The sequence below is a fragment of the Merops nubicus genome, unplaced genomic scaffold, assembly GCF_000691845.1.
Source record: "Merops nubicus isolate BGI_N331 unplaced genomic scaffold, ASM69184v1 scaffold1755, whole genome shotgun sequence".
NCBI lineage: Eukaryota > Metazoa > Chordata > Aves > Coraciiformes > Meropidae > Merops > Merops nubicus.
Genome location: NW_008611406.1, coordinates 31,836 through 53,865, shown reverse-complemented (window position 1 = coordinate 53,865; position 22,030 = coordinate 31,836). Strand labels below are relative to the sequence as shown.

General features: G+C 49.0%; 1 protein-coding gene across 1 annotated transcript in view; it reads left to right on the top strand.

Annotated features, from left to right (window-relative positions):
* Nucleotides 1-2,168: 2,168 nt before the first annotated feature.
* SLC22A18 (solute carrier family 22, member 18) overlaps nucleotides 2,169-22,030 on the top strand; it is a gene marked incomplete at its 3' end in the record, with an annotated part of 50,068 nt that continues 30,206 nt past the window's right edge. The window contains exons 1-4 of the mRNA XM_008941192.1: nucleotides 2,169-2,342; nucleotides 3,055-3,152; nucleotides 3,965-4,110; nucleotides 4,796-4,928. Coding sequence (XP_008939440.1) covers nucleotides 2,169-2,342; nucleotides 3,055-3,152; nucleotides 3,965-4,110; nucleotides 4,796-4,928 — 551 coding nt within the window. The remainder of the gene's footprint in view (nucleotides 2,343-3,054; nucleotides 3,153-3,964; nucleotides 4,111-4,795; nucleotides 4,929-22,030) is intronic.

The window sequence follows — 22,030 nt, the reverse complement described above, 5'->3', positions numbered from 1 at the left end:
CCACCTCCTCCCCTTTGCCTTGTCTGTGTCAAAGTGGAGGGATGGGGAGATAAATGGTCCTGCCCAAAGAGATTATTGCTAGGAGAGGGTCTCTGAGTTGTGCCCAGGGCACTTTCCTGCAGCCTGATCTGGGCTGCTGAGAGCTGGCTTGGGCACTGTGCCATCCAGAGGCATCCAGTGATGCACAGGATCTGAGTCACAGACTCATAGAGTGGTTTGGGTTGGAAAGGACATTAAAGATGATCTCATTCCAACCCCCTTGCCATGGGCAGGGACACCTCCCACTAGACCAGGTTGTTCAGGGCCCCATTCAGCATGGTCTTGGACACCTCCAGGGATGGAGCATCCACAACTTAGAATCCTAGAATGGCTGAGATTGGAAAGGACCCTAGATATCATCTCATCCAGCCTCCCTGCCATGGGCAGGGACACCTCTCAACTAGACCAGGTTCCTCAAGGCCTCATCCAACCTGGCCGTGAACACCTCCAGGGAGGGGCATCCACAGCTCTCTGGGCAACCTAGTCCAGAGTCTGGCCACCCTCAGACTGAAGAACTTCTTCCTAAGATCTAGTCTAAACCTACTTTAAAACCCTTTCCCCTTGTCCTGTTGCTGGACACTCTTGTGACAAGCCCCTCTCCAGCCTTCCTGGAGGTTCCCTTCAGGTATTGGAGGCAGTTCTAAGGTCCCCCAGAGTCTTCTCTTATCCAGGCTGAACAATCCCAGTGCCCTCAGCCTGTCCTCCACCAATCTGGTGATCACAGCTCATTCTTCATGGTCACCTCTGGACTAGCTCCCAAGTTTAGATCCCTCCTTTTCAGAACTGTGTCCTTTGCCCCTGAGAATTAAACTGTGGTTCTAGCTGAGTGAGAGCATGTGGCTGGTTATCTGCTGGCACTCCACACCCTGAGCAAGACAAGACTTGTGTCTGGTGGCCAGGGAGTGATGGTGTTGCTGCTGTCCATGACAGAGCTGGAGGATCTGGAGAGCTGGATCAACCAAAACCAAAGTTTTCAAGTTGAAAGGGGTGGCAATTTGCCCCAAGCCTGGGGCAGAATATTGACCCACATCAATGCCAACTGGGGACCAACTGGGCACATCACCAGCCCAGCGTGAGGACCAGGGGTGGTGGTGATGCTGTGTGAGCCAGTGGTGCCCGCTCATCAGGAATGAGGTGAACCATGTGTTCAAGCAGGAGGGTGGATGGGATCTCCAGAGGTCCTTTCCTAGCAAAAGTCCTGTGGATCTACCAAATCAGGGCACTGGGCTCTCTGCTTTCTTTTTTTCTTTAAAATAAAGATAATACCTAGCCAGACTTCCAGGCTTCAACAAGAAAACAAAGAAATAAACCCCCAAGCAAACAAGCCAACAAATAAAACCCTAAGTAAACAAGCAAGGCAACAAACAAAACCCTCAAAGGACAAATGAGTCTTGTTTATTTAAATCCCCAGATTACAGTCAGCCTCACGATTTGTGTGGATTTAATAACTTTTTTTTTCCTTATTTTTATTCATTTTTTTCATTTTTCTCCAACGTTTTTGCCATTGGCTGGTCATTTGCAGCCTGAGTGGAGTCACGTGTGAGTATTTGCCAGCTCAGGTTCTCTATAAATTTGCAGCAGCTGGAGAAGGAGGAAAAATGACTCAGTTAGAGGTGGTGGTGATGGGAGCAGCTCTGTCTGCAGGTAAGACTTGTGCTTGGTCCAGGAGCTGTGTCAACCTACTGCAAGAAACAGGTGTTCTGCTGTATGCTTCACTTGCAACCTCCAAGAAGAAAACTGAAGTGCCCTTCATGGAGAATGAACCAGTCATTTCCAGAGTGAAAGAAGTGAAAGAGTTAAGGAGCTGAAGGGTCTGTCACGTGCTCTTGTTTGGGGCAATGTCCAATTCCACCCTGCTGGGACTCTCAAGCTGGATTTTGTTGTGATGGTACTCGAAGCAAGGAGCCCACCTGGGACAAAGCTGAAGAAATGGGATCTGTGATCTGATGTGTGGCTACCTTAGATCCTGCCTGGCCAGTAAGCAAAGGGGAGGGGAAAAGAGAAAGAAAAATGAATGCTGGCGTGCTGACTGGGCAGCTTTCACACTGTAAGCTTTGAACTGTGCACACAGCTTCTGCCCCGACCTTCGTGTCATCTTCCAGCCTGCAGCCAGTCGTTCCCTGAGCACCATGAAGGCCCAGGTCAGCTCTGGAGGTGAGGACCAAGCCTCAGGAGTGAGGAGCAAGACCCTGGGGGCACGTGGCCCCTTGGGTGAGGCCAAGCAGGGACGAGTGATCCTTGCTACCTACCTGATTGTCACCCTGGAGATGACCTTCCTCTTCATGCAGATGGGAGTCATGCCTGTGAGTATGGGTTGTCCTGCTTCACAGCACATCTTGTCTTCAGTGCCAGCTTTCCAGCAGAGAAAGTGTGTCCCTGGCTAGCCAGTGAGCTGTGCCTGGGCAGTGGAAGCTGGGTCATTATTTGCACAGCAGGAGCAGCTTGAGCCCTTCCCTGCCCTGGGTGAAGCTGAGGTAGTGTGTGCCTTCTTCCTTGCAGTGATTGGAGGTGGGTTTGTCTGAGGGTAGAACAAGCAAGCTGGGAGCAGGAATCACTGCTTCCCACTTTTCTGTTTGGTTTCATAGCATCAGTTAGGCTGAAAAAAAAAACCTTAAGATGACTGAGGTGATTTATCTAAACCAAACACTGCCAAGCCCCCCACTCAACCATATCCCCAAGTGCCACATCTACGTGTCTCTTGAACCCCCCCAGGGATGGGCACTCCACCACTTAGCAGAAGCTATGTCCAGCTCTGTTAGACTTCAAAGGGTGCCAGATTGATGGGCTTGATCACATCACCCTGATTGTCATTAGGGGATGGTGTGGGACAGAGTTTTGGTCCTTATTAAGCAGCCTGTGCTTGGCCAAGTGAAGATTTCACCTGTAGCTCTGGGAAACTGGGGGAATTGCTTGTTTGGAGCTGTAGTTCTCCCTACACAGGCATTAAGCTTTTATTCAGGAGGGTAGCATGCTTCATTCCCCATGACCTGTTGTGGTTTTTATTCCCTTTCTCAGTACTTGGCAAAAAGCCTGGGTTTGGATTCAGTGGGGTTTGGCTACCTCCAGACAACCTTTGGTGTCCTCCAGCTCGTGGGAGGTCCCATTTTTGGAAGGTGAGTGAGAATAATTCTCATGACCCTTTTTGTAGCTGCAAAAGGTAGTTTTATAATTTAATTTTTTTTAAAAAAAATCATTTTGTTCTGGTTTGTGGCCCTGTTGAAATGTTTGAAGACTTCTTAAATGGGCAAGGGGAGAATAAAGACTATCATTAGAAATCCTGCAACACAGAAGCAGCCTTTATATTAACTTGTTTTAATGGCACACATTTAAGTGTAATAATATACTGGGAACAGGCTTAAACCATCAGAGTCCTCGGAGCCCAGGTCCTAAGGGCTTAATCCTGCAAATATTTTATAGCCATGAGTAACCTTAGAAATGTCTTGTGCCTGGGAAAGCTAAAAAAGAGGGTATCTAGCTGTGCTAAGTAGAGCTCTCAATGAAAGTAATTGAGGGTCATGTCATTTCTACAGCTGAATCTTGCTGTAGCTACACCAGTGTTTAATACAAAGTCAGACCTGCATGAATCTTGGTGCATCTATAAACTCATTATCAAAATGAGAAAAGAGGAGAGAACACCCAGATTTTCTGCCTCTCTACTCCAGGAGACACATGCCACTGTTCCTAAGGAAACAAACAGGCCCCCAAAAAATGGAGTGGTGGGGGATTGCATTCCTAAAAAGCAGGAAAAAATTGTGAAAGAGCAGTGTTCAAGTTAAATTGAAGCTGAGAAAAATCTGGCTTTTCTTGAGTCTTGCTACAGCTCAGCCAAGAAACAAATGACTGTTTGAGGGGGTGCTGGGTGCAGCACACTTGTAATGACCTGCAGGGTCCAAATCCTGACAACCTTGTACCATTGCTGTCCCAGGCTTGCAGATCGTTTTGGCACCCGAGCAGCCTTAATTCTCTCATGTGCCTCTGGAAGTGTCTTCTTCCTGCTCCTGTCCATCTCCACCAGCATCCCCCTGCTGTTCCTCTCCAGGCTGCCAGCGGTGTTCATGCACGGGATGCCAGGTAAGGTGGGTCAGGGCTGAGTGACTTTTCAAAGTGCTTTTATTGCCCAGTTCCTCTTGTTCTTGCTCAACAGCATGAAGGAAGGGAGGTGCTAAACAGGGATGAAATGGTGAGAAAATGAAGCAGGGGGTGTGTTGGTGCAGCCTATAGTCCCAGCTTTAGCCTCCTGTATGGTCTTGAGCAAATTGCTTGGACTTGACTATCCAGACATGAGTGACAATCACTTGCTGGCAGCAGCCCTGTCCCAAACTTCTCTTTTGCTTTTTATAGGAGCAAAACTTGCTTTTTATAGGAGCTTTTTCCTTTCTCCTTGTAAAATGGAAGGTGGTTTAAAAAATACCTTCCATCACCCATCTCGCTGTTCTGCTTTCGTTGGCTTTTCCTCAATATTTCTAGTAAAAACCATGAACAACCTTTAGTCACTACAATTCTGTGTAACTCATGCTAGAAAGCTCAAGCAGATAGGCTGTGAAGCCTCTTCTTGCCTCTTTGTGAAGTGGTTTGAGTGGTTTTGTTTCCTATGACTGACAGGCTGAACCAATTCCACTCAGCAGTGTGCACGAGCACTTGCCCTGGGGTTGCAAAGACCATTTTGGGGCAGGCACTGCTTCTGTGGCCCAAAATTTTGTATACCTGCTGCTGTTGTAACAAGCTGCTTTCAAGGGATTTATTTTCTCCCCTGTAGGTGCTCAGAAGGTTATTACAGACCTGACCACTCCTTCCCAACGTGCTGATGCCTTGGGGAAGCTGGGCCTTTGCTTTGGAATAGGCATCATCGTGGGCTCTGTTCTGGGAGGTGTCCTCTCCACCAAATTTGGGTGAGTTGCCTACTTGTTCAGGTTTTGTTGCAGTCATTGAGGGAGCTGCTAAAGGGGTATTTTGCTTCCTCTGTGGCTTTTGATGATATCTTACTGCTGGTGGCAGTAGAGGATCATACCAGAACTCAAAGCTTTGCTTTCCATGCTGCTACAGAGAGCTACTCCTGCAGTCTTTAAGGAGATTTTGTTGGGAAATCTCATTTTCTATCTACTGAAATTGATTTAAGATCAAATTGAAGTGAGAAATGGAGTCTGCCTGTCTCCAGGTTGTCTTCTTTTTGGAGCTGAGTGTGCTGAAAAGCAACATGCAATGCAGAGCCTGCTCTTAAACAGTCCTGCTGCACCTTGGGGGTGTTGGGCCAAAGAAATTGCTGCAGTCTCAGCAGTTTTCTTTCTCTTGCTTGAAACTTGATAAGGTTTTCCTTCATTCTTTTGTAGCTGATGCCTTCTCTGTGTGGGCCAATTGACACAAAGCTGCCTAGGAGGATTTGTTTTGTGCTTGTTATATGGTTACACAAAATGAAAATTGTGGATATATATAATCATACAATAGTTTGGGCTGGAAGAAACCTTTTAAAGATCATCTAGTTCCAACCCCATTGTCATGGGCAGGGACACCTCCTACTAGACCAGGTTGCTCCTAATAACTCATTAAGGATTTTAAAGTATTTCTAGATATTGATGGTTGAGTTGGGTTTTAATAAGTATTATTTTTAATCAAATAGTGATTGTAGCCCCTCTGTGTGTTTGGTTATATGCTCATACTTAAACATCAGCATTCGAGTAGCATTATTTAGCAAAAATTTGAGATTTTACAATCAAGTGTGTCCAACAGTCAGTGTTTTATAGAAAAATCAGTAGTGGGAGAGAATCCCCTGTTTTGGTTGGCTGGAGACACTTGAATGCAGTCTGGCTTCTGGATGTCAGGGCTTGATGCTGTCAGACAACACAAAGCTTCCAGACTCCCCAGGTTGCTGCTTAGTTTGAAACCTTCTGGCCTTTACAGTTGTGCCTGCAGCAGATCGCTGAGAAAAGTGAGTGGTGCCTGTAATTATGGGAAATTAGGCACCTAAAAATCTGCCTCTGGTTTGACTTCCCCATGGCAGGGGTTATTTCCCTCGCATCCAGTGGAGGGCAGCTCGAATTCACAGCTGGTGCCTGGCTGGAGCATCCCATCGCTGGGGTTTGGGGCTGCTCTTCTGCCCCATAGAGGGCAAAGCAGCCTGGCTGCCCACAGCATTTGGGTTTCACCCTGAGGATCCGTGCATCCCACTGGAAGGCTGGTAGGAATTCTCTAGTGTGCTGGCAGGACCCTTCTGACAACCTTGATGCGCAGAGGGTTGGGCTGGTTTTTAGAAAGAGCAGCTCCAGGCTGAGAAAGCCACTTGGTGTCTGGTTCTACATCCCATTTTGCTTTGACACTGTGCTTGGCTCCTCTGCCAGGTTTCTGTGCAAAGACTGGAAGAGCAACCTACTGATTTCTAGTGTTCTGGCTGATACTGGTGGTGAGCAGGAATTGAGCCCTGCGAGCAGATGAAGGCAGCTCTGTGCCATGGAACAGCCCCAGAGCATCCCAGCTCCTCTGGCTGTGTCTGCAGCACTGACCTGGAGGGAAAGGAGTGGGTGTTGCATTGGGGATGTACCTGAAGCTCCTTGGCCCTGTTGCCATGTCCTACAGCCTGGCTGTTCATCATCCCTTCCTAGTTCCCACATTTGTACAGCAAGGCTCTGGCTGTGTAATCACTTCCATTTTTTTTCCATAGAAGAATGACTCTGTCTCCTTCCTCTGCCATGACATGGCAGAAATGCTGCTTTTCAGGGCAAAAATGGAGATTTCTGTTCACTCTGCCTTCTTTGTTCTCCCTCACCACAAAGCTGGCCAGCGTTCCCCCATGTTATTGACAGCACCATTCAGATGGTTTATATACAAGAGAGGGGGTAGAAATCAGTCTCAGCTCCTCAGCTGATGTCATTTTGGTATTATTCCACTGTATTGTGTTTACCAGTGATGTATTTGACCTAAAGAGCTGGTCTGTTGTTGTTTTCATTGTTGAAATAATATTTGTCAACCCTTATTTGTTGAGGGAGCCCCGGGGAAGTTGAATGGTTTGTTCTGATTTGAGTAGGATTTTTAGGATGTTAGATCCTGACCTGCACTCCTGAGCTGTAGCCACCAGCCCCTTGCTCTCTAAAATACTACACTTTCCCCATGCTCTCCAAAACTTTGAAGCTGCAGCAAAGGATTTGTGACTTGTATTCCTACCTGGATGCGTTTCCTCTGTGGAATGTGGCTTTGCCTTTTGTAATTAAGAGCTGCTCCCCTAACTGGCTTTGCCTTATTGAATTTAATTGCTGGAAAGCTTGCTCTTAATATTTAGCCCTGTCCACTCAGCTGTAAGAAGTGTGTGCAGCTGTGAAGGACCCATTTCCTATGGGCAGGGTGATGGTCAGGCAAATTTCCACCACCCGAGGATGTGGTGGAAGCCAATGTATAAAAACAAGCAGTTGTAGTCCTGACCACTTGGAAAGTGGTTTTGTGTTTGTATGGTGGTTTTTTTTTCAGTTGGTGTTTTCTGGTCATTGATCAGTTGGATGAGGGTTGTGGCTATAAACTACCTAGCTTGAAAATTAGCTGTGTAGTTCAGCCAAGCACGTTGGGTTCTTGGAGAGCCTGCAAATGGCTCCTTCACAAAAAGTGACTGAGAAGAGGAGCTCTGTTGGCTCTCTGTAGATGTTCCCCCCTCCCTGAAGACTCATTGCAAAGCTCTAAGGGGACCACAGGCTGCAGGTGAGTGTGTCCCCCTGGAGAGAAGCCAGCTGGTATTTGTTGTAGACTTTTGTGGCAGTGCTGTAGGTGAAGGGTGAAAGAAGAATGCTGGATTAGTCTTCAGAAGTGGAAAGATGAGCCTAGGTAGCTAATTACAGAGATTTCATCCTTTCTTCTGGGGCTATGATTAATTGCATTTGGCTTCTTTCTTCTTTCTTTCTAACAAGGACATTCAGAAGCTGCATGACCCAAGATTTGTTTGCTTTCTATGGACAAGGAAAGGTTTCTTCATTTTAGTGACTCAGCTGTAGGCTTAAATCTCTTGGAGCAATTATCCTTTTGAACTTGGGATTTTCCTGGCCAAACCCCTTTGGTTTCTTATTTAATATTATTACAGCAGGCTTTGGGGATTGCTTTCTTTTCTTTTTTTTTCCTCTGGCTGTAGTATTATCCTTCTTCCTCAAGGGGAAGAGAAGGAGCTTGTTTGCCTGGAGTAGGGAATTGCATTTCTTTTCAATAAGCCATTTGAACAGTGTCCTCTGGCAGGGAATTTCTCCTCGCTTTGCAGCAGAGTGGAAAAACTGTGGGTGTTGAAAGGGCTGAAGGTTGGGAGCTGGGAAGGCAGGGTGGGAACGTGGCAAAGGGTGAGAGGGTTGGGCTCTGTCTCAGGACAAAGCAGGGTATTCTGCTGCTGGGAGCTGCTCCTGCTTCCTTCCAGTAGAAACTGTGGTGTTTCTTTGCCTGGGATGATGATGACTGGCCAAGCAGCTTGGATCTGTGATGCTTGGACAGGCATTGCTTTGTCCTTTGTGTCAAGAGATTTTTAGGGAGAGGGAGGGAGGTGGTGCCTGCCTGCCAGCCAAGTCATCCTTGGGCTGCAACGTGGCCTGTCACTGTTGGGTGAGCTCTGTGGGGCTTTGGGGAAGGAAAGAGCTGATGGTTTGGTGAAGGTGCAGAAGACCTCAGTTGTGGCCTTCTGTGGAAAAAGGATCCAGAGATTTTTTTTCTCATTTACTCTTCATGACAACAGTCTTAGTTTTGGATGCCTTCCAACCTAAAGGATTCTATGATTCTGTGATGCCACAGTCCCAAAGACATCCTGTAAGGTCCATGTTAATTTGGGTAGAGAATCATGCACATCATCCTTCTACAACTTGTTGGTTCAGAGTTCAGGTCCAGGGCACTCTTTTTCTTTTCCTGTTCCCAGCACCAGAGCTTTCTAGTTCTGATGACTTGTTTAAACTCTTCTTGAACCTGAGAAATGCCTCAGTGCACTTTTGGGTGTTCACCTGTTCTTAGACATCTACAGTGGGGACAGCTACACCTAGATTTGTTGTTTGGACTCTGGTTGATGGAGGGGCACTGGCACTTCTACAGCACCATTTACCTCCTCATGAAGCAGTCCTGAAAGAGCTCAGGAATCAATCTACTTCTCAAGCTTTCTGCTTAACACACGAGTCCCAAAACACTAGCTCTGCCCCTCAACACACTGCCCATGGTCACAGTCCTGGAGTACCTTGATGCTGGGTTGTGAACACACCAGAAGTCACCAGGATGCAGGTCCTGAGCAGTTTCCCCTCTTTGTGCTGCCTTCATGCAACAGGTCTGCACTAAGCTCCCAGCCCTTCCCTCCTGCAAATCTCTACCCCACCTACCACTTCTGGGACATTAATTTGAGGTTTAGGTCCACTGTCTTTCTCCTGTTTGCCCGCTGGAAGATCACAGTGAAGCTCTGCAGAGGTGTCCTGGTTTCCCCTTTGCAGACCTGCAGTGAACCTGTCTCTTCCATGCTCTCCCTACAACCCCTGCTCTGAAGTTCTGTGTAGAGAGGTGTGATGATAGGGCTCTTTGGGCCTTCACCTATAGGTGGGGCCCTTTCCCAAGGGAGGAAGAGTGGGGTTCAGGGCAGGAGCCAGCAGCTCACGGGATGGAGAGCCCATGCCTGGTGGCTGCCCTCGCTGGTGTAGGGTATGGCTGAGGAGGGCCAGGCTCAAGCTGAGCTGATTGACAGCCTCTTCCTCAGCCTTGGCAGGAGCTCCCTATTTTCCTTCAGAGCCCTCATTCCCACTAAATGTTCTGCAGGGGTTTGGTGGGAGGGCTGTGAGTGTGGCTGTGCCAGCTCATGGAGCGTGTCCACCTGCCCCTTCTCCCCCAGCACCCTCCTTCCTCCTGGGCATCTCTGCCCTTTTGGGTTACCTGTTTCATCTTCACAGTGAAACCATCATGAAAAGGCACTAAAAAAATAAAAAGGGAGCAAGTATCCAGATTTTCTGTGGCTGGTTTATGATGGTTGGAGGTTGCTGGGGATTGACTTGCACCAGAGCTGTGGGAAGAGGGACTCTTGCTGTGGTTTGACAGCAGTTACCCCAGCAGACAGCTAGGACATAAAGTGGGGTGAGAAATACCTAGGGGGGAGCTAAGGAAACTTCCTTTCTACCTTCTCCATCTCTCCTCCTGCCTGTGTGCCAGGGGAGCTGCCCTGCCTCACCACCCCATGCCTGGAGTCAGAAAGTGAGGGGGCGGCGGGTGAGCGAAACCTCCTGGTGTGTGTGTGGTGGCTAGAGCACAATCAAAGGCAGCCCTGTCTGTGAAGTTACCTCTGCTAAACAGCTCAGGTGTTTGAACACCACTCCCCTGCCCAGCACTTTGGAAGCACTGGGTTTCTGTGTGGTACCCTGATGGTTGGGTGCTTGCTGTGTTCCTGCAAGGTTCTGTTGAGGTTGTGGCTCATTTTTCTTGTTAAGCCTGACTGAACAGCCTCAAGTAATAAGTGTAAAAGAAGAGGAGGGGCACACAAAACCCAGCTCCCCTAAACTGAAAGGCACAAGGTGTTTTGGGTCTGGCCTCACTAGCAGAGGCAGCACCAGAAGGGATGGATGTGACCCTCACTGTGCAGGTTGCACAATGAAGCAGTGTCTGCTCGTGGCTCACTGGAGCTTGAGCTGCTCTTCCTACTCCTGGAATGTCTCAGGACTGGGCAGCAAATCCAGCAGTATCACTGGGGTGTGAAATCCAGGGAAATACTGTTTTCTTTGTTAGCAGAAAATAGAAAGCAGAGAATAGGCTGCAATTAACTCCCTGAACTGGGATTTGGGACTTGGCTCTACTGCAGTTTTCCTGTGTGCAAATAAGTTGTCCCATCCCTCTCTCCTGATGTTCCTCATGCATAATATGGGGCCATGAGATGGTTTTTCCTTCCCTCTCCCAATACATTTACAATATTGATGCTTAGATGGCACAGCCTTTGGGGTGCAGACTTTATCATGAGGTATGCTCCTGCAAATACCTGCTACCTCAGGGGAACACATCCAGTTTTTTCCTGGATGCATCCTCTTCTTCATCCCCTGGTCTCCTGGGTAGGCAGAGCCTTTGTGAGCCTAGGTATTATCCTATTTTGGGGGCCTTTTTTTATTTATCAAAAGCAAGTAACAGCCTCTTGCTGATTCAGAACAGCAGTAGAAAAAAACCCAAGCTCAGACAACTTTAGAGAGCAGTGGTGGGGAAGTACCAGAGGTTGGGGGCTGAAGTACAAAGGCTGCAGATGTGAGCCCAGAAAGAGCTAGCAGAGGGACCTAGGAGGAACCATGGGGTGACATGACCTCCCCCTGTTTGTGCCTGCACATGTTCCTATGGATAACTCTCCTTTACATCTCCTAATGCTTTAGATGCTGATGTCCTCATGGGTCGTGCTCATGTTCCATTCTGATCTGCTTTGGTGAATGAACTCAGGCTCGTGGTGAGGCTGGGGCAGGAAGGATGTGGTGCTTGTGTGGGAAGGACTATCAGACAAGAGAGGGGAGGTTGGGATGAATGGAAATGTGTAGATCTGGCATGTGAAGGGTGAACTGGGAGGAGTTAGCACTTGAGGAGTTGAAGGAGTGAAGCTCTGCAGGAGAAAACTTAGTGCTGTTAGATGTATTGGGCCATCTGGGGCCATAAAACAGCAGCACCAAGGGGCTTGTGCTGGAAGGAAATAGTGTTTCCAAAATGGACCTTCATTTGCTATGGGGGAAGAGAGGGGACAGCACACCCACTTTGTTCAGCCTTGCTTTCCTCCTGCCTGAAATATGGTGGCTCTATGGGATGGGTGGAGAAACAACCCTTTTGGAGGAGTTTGGGGTATTAAATCCTTCCCGTTGCTTCTCCTGTCCATTGCTGCCAGGTTGATGGACAAGCAGGAGGCTGCTGGGTGGATGGGGAGATGGAACACCCCATTGGCATGAAGTGCTAGTTCACCATGGCCTTGGAGGAAGGCCAGGTTGGGGTGCTCAGAAGGAAACAGAAAAGGTTTGACCTTTGCATGAACTACACCAGCTTCCTCAGCCCCACCCAGGGTTTTCGTTTCCTTGCAGCCTCTTTATGAAACTCTGCTCACAGCCACTCCAGCAGCAGTGAGAGCCAGAGGTATGTGAAGCATTCAGGCAGTGAAAGGAGCCAGAGGGCAAAGGAGTTTCTGGAGGGCCATCTCTAGGCTAACCCTAGCACTTGTTGGGGCTTGTCTCCTTAACCTGGCAAGCCGTGGGCTCTCACAGCCAAGGGAGGAGGTAGTTCTAGCATCAGGAACCTTCTCTGGAGGTTCAGATTGCAAGGTCCCAAGCACTCAGGCTGAGCCCTGCCCTGTGCCAAGTGGGGCAGCACATGGCCTGGAGCAGAGATGCTGACCCAAGAGGAGGGCAGTGCTGATGGTGTGCTCTGGGAGGCCTGACACCACGGGGAAGGGCCAGCCGTGGGGCTGTGCCCCAGCACATGCAGGAGCACTCCCAGTTTGCCCAGCTGGCGTTGGCAGGGGGCAGGGCTAATGCCCTATAGGGTTGTGTCCCATCTGGGGGGATGTGAGCAGCAGCTCTGGAGGAGTAAGTGTCTTGTTGTAATTAACTGTTGCTTGGGAGGTGGCTTGGATGGCCTGGGAGGGTCATGAGCCCTCTATGTTCCTTAGAATAATTTGCTTTACAAATGTGTGAGGAGCTCTGTGCTCTCCAACCTCTCTCTCTCTGTGATCAAGCTTTCCACAACCAACCACGATTTTTCTTCAGTCTCCCACTGGGGATGTCTAAATCAGATTTTCAGAGGAGTGCTTTTGGAAATCTGGTCCATTTAAGGTAGTTCAGGATGTGAAAACCTGGACTATTTCTGAGCATCTGAGGTTTTCTTGTTTACTTGTTATTACAGCACTTGTTGCTTCGACTTTATTTTTCTTGGTGGGGAGGGGATTATACATCTAATCCTTTGTGGTCTGTATGCAGGATTAGCTTCCTCAGTCTCTCTGAGTGTTCCTTTATTCTGTGATTCTCTAGGCTGAAGCTTTTGGACCAATTACTTCTTCATAAAACTTCACTGTGAATCCTTCTGAAATCTGCACCCTATTTCTCTTTATGGGATTTGGTTCATTTCTTTTTCACCCCTAGGGTATGTGATCCGAGACATACTGAAGTCATTGGAAGTGTTTCCCTGGAGCTTGTTTTTAAATCAAGGTCTGGGTAGAGAAATTTTGTAGAGGAAGGAAGGGAAACCTCCAGAAACCTAAAAGATTCCTGCAGGATGTATCTTAAAAACCAGATAATTAGAAATCCCTTTGGAAAAGGCATCTGGGGAGCATCTGAGCAATGCTTACAGGAGACAAGAGTCTTAAATGCTGCTCTCAGACTTTAAAAAAAAGGGGATGAAAGACAGTAATGGTTATTAAAGCTGAGGATGCTCAAGCTTGCTTCCTACAGAAGCTTAGAAAGGCTCTTTCCTGACAGCAAGCTGTGTAACAGATTATCTGTGGGGTGTGTGATGGGTTTCTTTCCCTCCCCTTTCTGAGTGTCCAGACACAGTTGGCTGTGAGACAGATGATGAATCAATTCTTCTGGCTGATGTTTTCCAGTGTAACCCTGGATGTTTCTCAGTCTTCCAGGAATTAGGTCTCTTTCTGCTGTGAGAAGTCATTTTAGATGGACCTAGTGATGTTTGGAAAGGAAATTTTGAAACCATTTGTTGCAGGACCCTTTTTAGGGTAAGTGGAGGAGCCTGTGGTTGGTGACAGCAGGCTCATGGCTCACACTCCACCCACGTGTGTTCTCATTGCATAGGATTACACTGTCTGGGATGTGGAACTGCCAGATTCTAATCTGTCCACCCTACCAAAAGTTGCATCATTTTGATTTTGCCCTGTGTGGCAGGTACTTTTCAGAGGGAGTCTTTTTGCCCTTGAAGTATTTGTAAAGTTTTTCCTGTGATTTTTATATAAAGCCTGGTTGTTGGTTTTGGTTTTTTTTATTGTTGCTTTATTTTTTAGGGCTGGAGGTTCACCTATGGCAATAGCCAGAAAAGTACATCCCTAGTGCAAAGCTGCTCTGGACAGCAGAAGAGCTAAATTGCTCAAAAAGTTCCCAAAACACAAACACTGCCTTGGCTATTGTGGCATCCAGAGTGAGCAAACCCTGTCTGCCATTCCCCAGCTGTGCCAGTCCACCCCATTCTCTGCTGGTGAGAGGCTGGGTGCCCACTGGGGAAAGGAAAGCAATCAAAAGCCACGTGCAGAGTAGTCACCTCCCTCAGTCTAACAGGACTCAAGGTCAGATAAAGCCAACACGACTGTTAGATCCCTCCCAAGAATAATCTAGCTTGGAGATAAGGCCTCCTGGCATACCTGCAGCTCTGCCCTGAGAGGAGGATGGGTGGCAGGGAGCTGGGTGCTGGGCAGAGCTGGCCCCCTGAGGTAGGGGAGAGCCTAGGAGTGCCAGTGGGGCAACGAAACCCTCTGATGGCACGCCTGGGTGCTCACTTGCTGTGGACAAGGATCTATTTCTGGACTCTGGAATTGAGCCATCCCAAAGTAAATGTTTAGTCAGCCTCTGGAGCTGTCTGAAATGTGTGACGTGCCCGTGACAGGGTGGTTGGTGGGGATGGGGCTGGCCTTCCTCTGCCAACTGGGCTGCTGCTGTAAAGAAAATCTGCATTCAGAAGAGGTGGGAAGGTGTGGGTGAAGTTTGGTGTTCTGTCCTAGAGACTGGGGCTGTAAGGGAGAGAAGGGAGTCTGCCACTTCTGCAAGGGCTCATAAGGGACATGGGGAGACTTCTCCCCACCACAGAGGCTGTGCCCTTCAAAATAAGCTCTGATTCTGTGGCTTGGGCACAAAACTGAGGGTTGCTGTCAGTATTTGGCTTGCAGTCCTGTGTGGAGGAGCCACTTGGCTTTGTCTGAGAGAGCAGGGAGAAGGCAGTGCAGTGAAAGGCTTGGTCATGGAGCTGAGGATGCCATGGCTGGGGAAGCAAAAGAGGATGGGCCACCAGACACCAAATAAGCATCTCCACCTTGAGCTGGTGATCCAGGGGCATGCTGCCAAGCAGCAACAGCAAGCTCTGGAGTGGGGCAGAGTGGACCAACAGCAGGGCACTGGACAGTGTGGGGTGAGGGGGACAGAGGACACCATCAGCTGAGGACAAGGGCTTGGCCAAAACCCATCTGAGAGTAGAAAGCCACATCTCTGGGCTTCAGCTGCTGGAGAACTGCAGCTCAGAATGTGTGCCAGGGGCATGCTGCCAAGCAGCAACAGCAAGCTCTGGAGTGGGGCAGAGTGGACCAACAGCAGGGCACTGGACAGTGTGGGGTGAGGGGGACAGAGGACACCATCAGCTGAGGACAAGGGCTTGGCCAAAACCCATCTGAGAGTAGCAAGCCACATCTCTGGGCTTCAGCTGCTGGAGAACTGCAGCTCAGAATATGTGGTGGTTGGGTCTGGGCTGGGTTTTAGCTCATTTGGGAGAGGGGCAAGTTACAAAACGTAGATCTGGGTTCAGGTTACAATTCTGCTCCCCAGGGCTATTCCAGGTGTTCAAACACCAACTTTTGGCCTAGGCCCATCTCTAATTAGGCATATTCTTTAAAAGTACTTCCCTTCCTCAGCTCCTGTGCTCTTGGCTTGTCTCCACTAGCCCTCTTTGCTGTGCTAGAGCTCAGTTTGCTGGGTATATTAATTGAACTGTTTACACACCTGGTTTCCTACAAGAATAGACACCTAGCTGCTCCTTTTGAAAAGTTTAGCCCAGAGGCTGTAAACAGGAATTGTGCTATGTCTGGAAAAGCTGAACTGCTGCTTATCTGCACTCCCTCGGGCTCTGGGAGCAGCAGCAGCTGCAGACATATAAGGGGTGGGAGGTTGAGTGGAAAGGTAGAGGCCAGAAGGGGATTGGAGGCTGACAGAGGTTGGGAGGGGGTGGCAGGCAGAGCAGAAATATAGACATCAAAAGGGGGTGGGAGGCCACAAGAGGGTGGCAGGCTAAGTGGAAATGTAGACACTAAAGGGGGGGAAGGAGTCCAATAGGGGGTGGGAGGCTGAGCAGAAAGGTAGAGACCATAAGGAGGTGGGAGGCCAACAGGAGGTGGGAGGCCAACAGGAGGTGGCAGGCTGAGTGGAAACGTAGACAACAAAAGGAGGTGGGAGGCTGAATGGAATGGTGGAGGCCAAATGGGTATTGGATGCTAACAGGGGGTTGGGAGGCTGAGAGGAAAGGCAGAGGCCAAAAGTGGGTGGGACACTTCCACGGGGTGTGGGGCCAACAGGGGGTGGCAGGCTCAGCATTGAAACCAGCTTGCACACTTTTCCCACCAGTTCTCTCCTCCCACCTGGCTTAGGTCCTCCAGCAGCTGAGAGCAGACTAAATGGTCCTTCATTGTCTCTTTGGGCTTAAAATGTGTAAGCATAAACAAGTGGTATTGTACAATTTTGGTTTCAAGGTTTAAGAGGAGGAGAAAGGCAGCAGAAAATCACTTGGCTGCTGCTGTTGAGGATTTCTGCTTCCCAGTCAGCATCCTTGGCATCTTTGACTTTCTGTGCTTCTCAAGACTTCCAAAGCACTGCTGATGGAGGCTCCTGGAGGTGGCCCCCGAGGCAGGCCCTTGGGAAGGGGCATGCAGATGCCTGGGCTGGGAATGCAGAAGAGGAAATCAGATGTGCCTTAGGACAAAATTTGCTATCCAAATTCCAGTCCAGCTAAGAATGGAAAGGGTTGCTATTCCCAAAGCACCGGGCTGGGATTGCTCCAACAAGCCCCCAAAGGGGACACGACATCATCCGGCGGGGAATGAAAGGAGGTGTGACATGAGCTTTCAGGTGCTCGTGCCATGAGGGAGCTCTGTCCAGGACCAGCACAGCTCCTAATCTCCCAGCAAGCGATGACTTTGTCGTTGAACTTTACGTTGGCAGTGGCTGCAGCTTGGCTGCTGAGCGTTGGTTCTGTGCCATAAGGGTTAGAGGCTGCGAGGGCTGGGAAATCTCAGCTCTGGGAGGACGCCCAGGGGGTGAAGGTGGCAGGTACTTTCCTCCAGCCTTGCGTCAACCCTTCATGGAGGAAGAGGAGAGGGCTTGTGCTATCACCCACTCACCTCTTTCTCCTGTAGAATGGTGCCAAAAAAGAAGAAATTGGGGCTTTTTCTAGAAAGGGGTGGCTGGCCGGCTCCGCCTGCGTCCCGCGCTCCTGCTAACGGTATCAAACCAAGCAGGAAATTATTTTTGGAGCAGGGAAGCACGTTGAAACGCAGCAGAAGGCAGCTGTTTGTGCAACCGGAGCTGTGGGAGAGCTGCCTCCCCTCTTGCCAAGAGCTCGACTTCCTATCCTGGTGAGAAACGGTTTCCTCGCTGCCGGCGCCGGCGTGAGCGAATCCCCGTGGGCTGGGGAGGCTGGGCTGGGGCCAGCAGCCGTCGTTCCTGTAGCGCCTGCTTCCCCGCTCTGAAAGTCCCTGGCTGCTCCTCTGCAGGGGGCTGAGCTACCTGAGTCTGACTCCTGAGATCCCTGCTCAGCCCTCGCCTGCAGAATAAATGACCTGCAAAATAAAAGGGGTTTGTCCGGAGCTTGGGATGCGCCGCGGGCTGACTCCCAGCAGAGGTTCACGTCTGGCAGATGGCCCGTGCTGGGAAGGAAACACGAGTTCTGCCTCAGCCTGAGCATCCCTGCTGGGTGTTTACACCCTGCCTGGGTTTCCAGCACTGCTTTGGTGCCCTGGCAGTACCTGCAGTGCAAGGATGCAGCCTGGCACTCTGCTCCTCTGGCTGCATTTCGGCAGCTCCTTTTCAGTGTGACTCTTTCAGCAGCTCCCAAGTGTCTAATAAGGGTTTGAGTATTTTGGGGTGAGGAGGGACTAGGTCTTGGCATGCTGCTGTTTTTTCACTCTCTGGCAATACTGTTGGTACCTTTTCTTTCTGCTGTGTCCAGGCACTGCCCTTGTCTCTCAGAGGTGGCTCCAGCTGCATGCTGGTGGATCTCCTATGCGAACAAATTTGTCACCCTGGGCTCTACTTGGCTCTTCTACCCTCCTACCAGAGCAGAAATAAATCCCTTCAGGCCTACAGCAAGACATTGTGCTCTGTAAAACAGCATCATTAACTTGAGGCATAGAAATGAGAGAAAGCCATGGCTGGGGAGCCAGGGATTGACCTGCTCAGATGGGGCTCAAATTCCTGCCCCCAAAATGCAAGGCTTCTGCATGGAAGGGAAAGACCAAGGCAGTGCAGGGAGGTTTCGAAAGCCACCATGGGAGTATAAAGCCTTATTTGTTCATGGACTTATTATGTCATCCCTCAGTCATGCAAATGTCACCCCAGAAGAAAGACTTTTTCACATTGCTACCTCCTTGTTCTGGAAAAGTCCCTCTGTGATTATTCATGACTCCTCCAGCCGTTTGCCCCTTTCCTAAGGCTGTAGGGTGGAAAGAAATTCCCTGACGCAGTGAAAGTCAAGAAGAAATCCAGTGCACCCGAACTGAGTCAGTCTGAAGTATTTATGGCTTTCCAGTTGGGTAATTAAGTGCTCAAGCAGCCCAGTTATGGTCAGAAAAGGTCTGTCCCGTGCCACGTTGAAGTTTGGTACCGTTACATGACCATATGTTGGCAATGAGACCCCAGAGCTGGGTTGATGAGTGATTTCCATACTCTATACAAGTCTTGGTAAAGTAGATTAAAAATTAATTTAAAAAAAAGTGAAACAGCTTTTTTTTTTTATTATTATTGTAACCTTGCAACATAAGCACTTGATGGTTTCTGGGTGATTTGGTGAGGGGTGATGGAGCCTTTTCTTTCTGCCTGTTCCACCCATGACTAGTATCTCAGCTGCTGAGTTTCACTAAGGCTGTGTAGAATCTCATACTCCTAGCTGCACATCCAGTTATTTTCCCCTTGCCACTTAATCCCTGTGGGATCTTTATGCCCTGGGCCTTTGCTTTTACTTCATTTGGTTTGGGAGGGTGACAGGATGGGGTGAGTGTGCCCTCGGAGACCTCCCAGGTCCATCCTGAGCGTGCTCCTTGCCCTGCCTGTGAGCTCCAGTTCTTTTCTGACCATCTCTTGGTCTACACCTTCTGTGCCCAAATGAGGGGGTTGTGGAAACCCTCTGTTTGGTGGCTGTTTTAACAGATCTCTTACACTTTCCCTGCTCCAAAGCCATCCTATAACCTACAGTGCTTCAGCCCAATTTTCTTGGGACATAAAGTGAAGCTTTTATTAAGTCGCACCCCGAAGGGGAATCTCATTTCCTGACAATAAATTGCTATCCCTCCCATAAAATGAAGTTAGGGCGAGCCTTGGAGGTTAATATTCCTGCAATTCAAACGGAGGGAAGCAGCTGCAGAGTTTGAGGAGCAGCAGAGTAAATGAATCTGTTTGAAACCACTAAGGTACAGCCCCTTTCCTCAGCTGAATGCCAGAGTCAGGTCTGAAGCGGTGCCTCTGTTTCCCTGCTGTTGTTTTACCAAAGGGTTTAATTTCTTTTGTTGCCTTATCTCTGGGAACAGCTTCAGTTCCCTTTGGGTGACGTTGCTGCGAAGCACAGGACTAAAAAGAGCTTTATTGTCTCTTTGAACTGCCTTTTGCTCTGAGGAATGAGGATATAACTGTAACGGAGGAAGGACAAACTCAACATGTTCAGGCTTGTCCTGCCTGATCTTTCCCCATTTCTTTCTTATTTTTTTTTCCCCTTTAATCCCCTTGCAGCTAGCACTTATGATTGGGATTTTCCAACAGATAAACCCTTGGCTAGCCTAGGGGCTAATGTGCTCTTAGCCAAACAAGCTCTCTGGCCGGCTGGCTGGGCGGTTGCTTTTGATGCCAGCCAAGACCAGGGTTTGCCACTTCAGTTGTATTTGCCACCAGAGCATCTCTCTCTCACTGGTCATGCCTGTGGGATGAGTGTGGAGAGACTCTCAGGCAGATGGTTTTCATATTCCCTCTGGGATGACTTTTTTTCTGCATGTTTAGTGATCTTTCAGGTCTCTCTTCTCTTTTTCCAGCCTAGTTTGGATTTTACAAGAAATAGGTCTGTGGAAGAAATTAAAGGCAAATATTAACTGGACTTTTGGGGGTTTTTTTCAGCCCAAAAAGAACATCCCTAAACCCTCCAGATCTCTGAAGAGACTCAGACTACTGATATTGAGGCTGATCCTGTAAACCACTTCCAACTCTTACTGACTTTACACCTATTCCATAATGCCCCCAGCTGATCTTTTCCAACCCCTTTTCCCTGATGCTCTTGGCACAGCTGGGATTACAGCATTTCTTGCTAATTCCTCAGGAACTATATGGCTTGTTTTACTTTGCCCCTGTGGTTTTTACTCAGTCCTTCCTCACACAAGTTTCCACTGACTCAAATTTGTTCTTTAATTGAGTCAGGGCTCCAGGATGTGGCCCTGGGGCAAAGCCTGTTTCTAGGGCAACTGGTTCATGTGGAGCTGGGCCAGCCAATGCCAGCACAAAATGACAAGGCTCTTCAGGAGGAATTCTGGAAACAGTAATAGGAATGTCATACGCTTCCAAAATTCCTGTGATTCCCCCCTCAATGGTGTTGTAATATGCAGGGCTGGTGTGGTGTTGGCAGGGTGCTGCAAGACACAGCAAGTTGTGGGTTCCTGCTGCGTTGGTGTGGTGGCTGGGGCAGCAGAAAAGGCTTTTGAGGGATCCAAGGAAAAGATAAAGGAGAAGAAAGGTATGGTTCAGTTCTCTGAGCACTGAACTTGTGTGTGAGTGACCTGATTTTTAAGGCTTTTTTTTTCTACCATGATCTTTATGGGACCTTACTGGGGCACTCAGGTTTTCTGTGCTGCGTTTCCCTGTGGGTACAGACAGGGTGTTTGCACACACAGGGATGCTGTGAAGATAAATCATGAGACTTAAAGTGTGGGTTTTTCACCTGCTACTGCATTAGGTTTGTCTCTGTATGTAAGAAAAGAAAACTTTCTATAAGGACTCCACTGAGGATTGATGTGGATCCAGGTCTGGAGAGCCTTGTACTTGGAACACCCCAGCATCTCCCTGGTGCTGTGCAGATGTATGTCCAACAGGCTTGGCAGCACTTTGAAGTCCATGTTTACATGGTTTTGCCCTGCTGAAAATAAAATTGAAGTGAAATCAAAGCATACAATTCTTTTTCATTGTGAAAACAGGGAAAAAAACCAACAACCCACTAGTCACCCCAAAAGGTAAATAATTTCTCCATCAACCTGTTTATGTGGAGCTCTTTCCATGTGGTGCATTGAAAGCAGCCACCTTCTGCAAGGCTCCAGGATATCCCAAGCACCAGGCTAAAATCATCACCACTGCTGGCCACTGAAGAGCACAGCCCATTGCTGCATTGAGCTACCTGCTTGTAGCATCCTAAAATACAGGTGTTCCCTAAGATGTCCTGCCAAAAGTGTGTGGCCTCTGGCTCTCTTGCAGCACCAGGTGGCTTGAAATGTAGATCTTCTAGGTGGAGCAAACCCCAAGCATGCTGCGGGTGAGTACTTTGCTCACTGGAGCTCCCAAGAGGTTGGAAAGCTCCTTGGAGGTTTCCAAGCTCCCCTGCAGAAAGCTGGCGGCTCGCACACCACTCAGCCCTCCTCGTTTCCAGCTGCTAATTTGCAATTAAACTCTCTGCTCACCGTTTTCCATCAGGCAGCTTGCTAGCTGCCATCATTTGGTGGTGGGTGAAGCAGGATTCTGCCCTCGACGTGTGGCTGGGTGGAGAGGCTGCCTAAGATGTGGTTCCCACCGTGAGCTCCTGTAAATACCAGCTCAGCATAACGCAGCTGATACCAACTGGCATCCCTGTAGGTGGTCTCGGTAGCGGGGCCAAGATGAAACGTGGTGCAAAGAATGAACAAAGGGTGTTTTCTCCCCGAGGGGAACGCCTCCAACCGAGAGCAAAGGTGTGTTGGGCAGAGCTCGAAATGCAACTGCTGCACCAGGTCTGCAGGTAAAGGATTTTCTCTATTCAGGGCTTGGGCAGTGCTGGAGTCCATGGAAATAGCCAAGAGGCTTAGGAGACCCTGCAGTTATGTTTGGTATGAAGTACAGGAAATCTGTTCACAAGCAACTTCACTTCATGT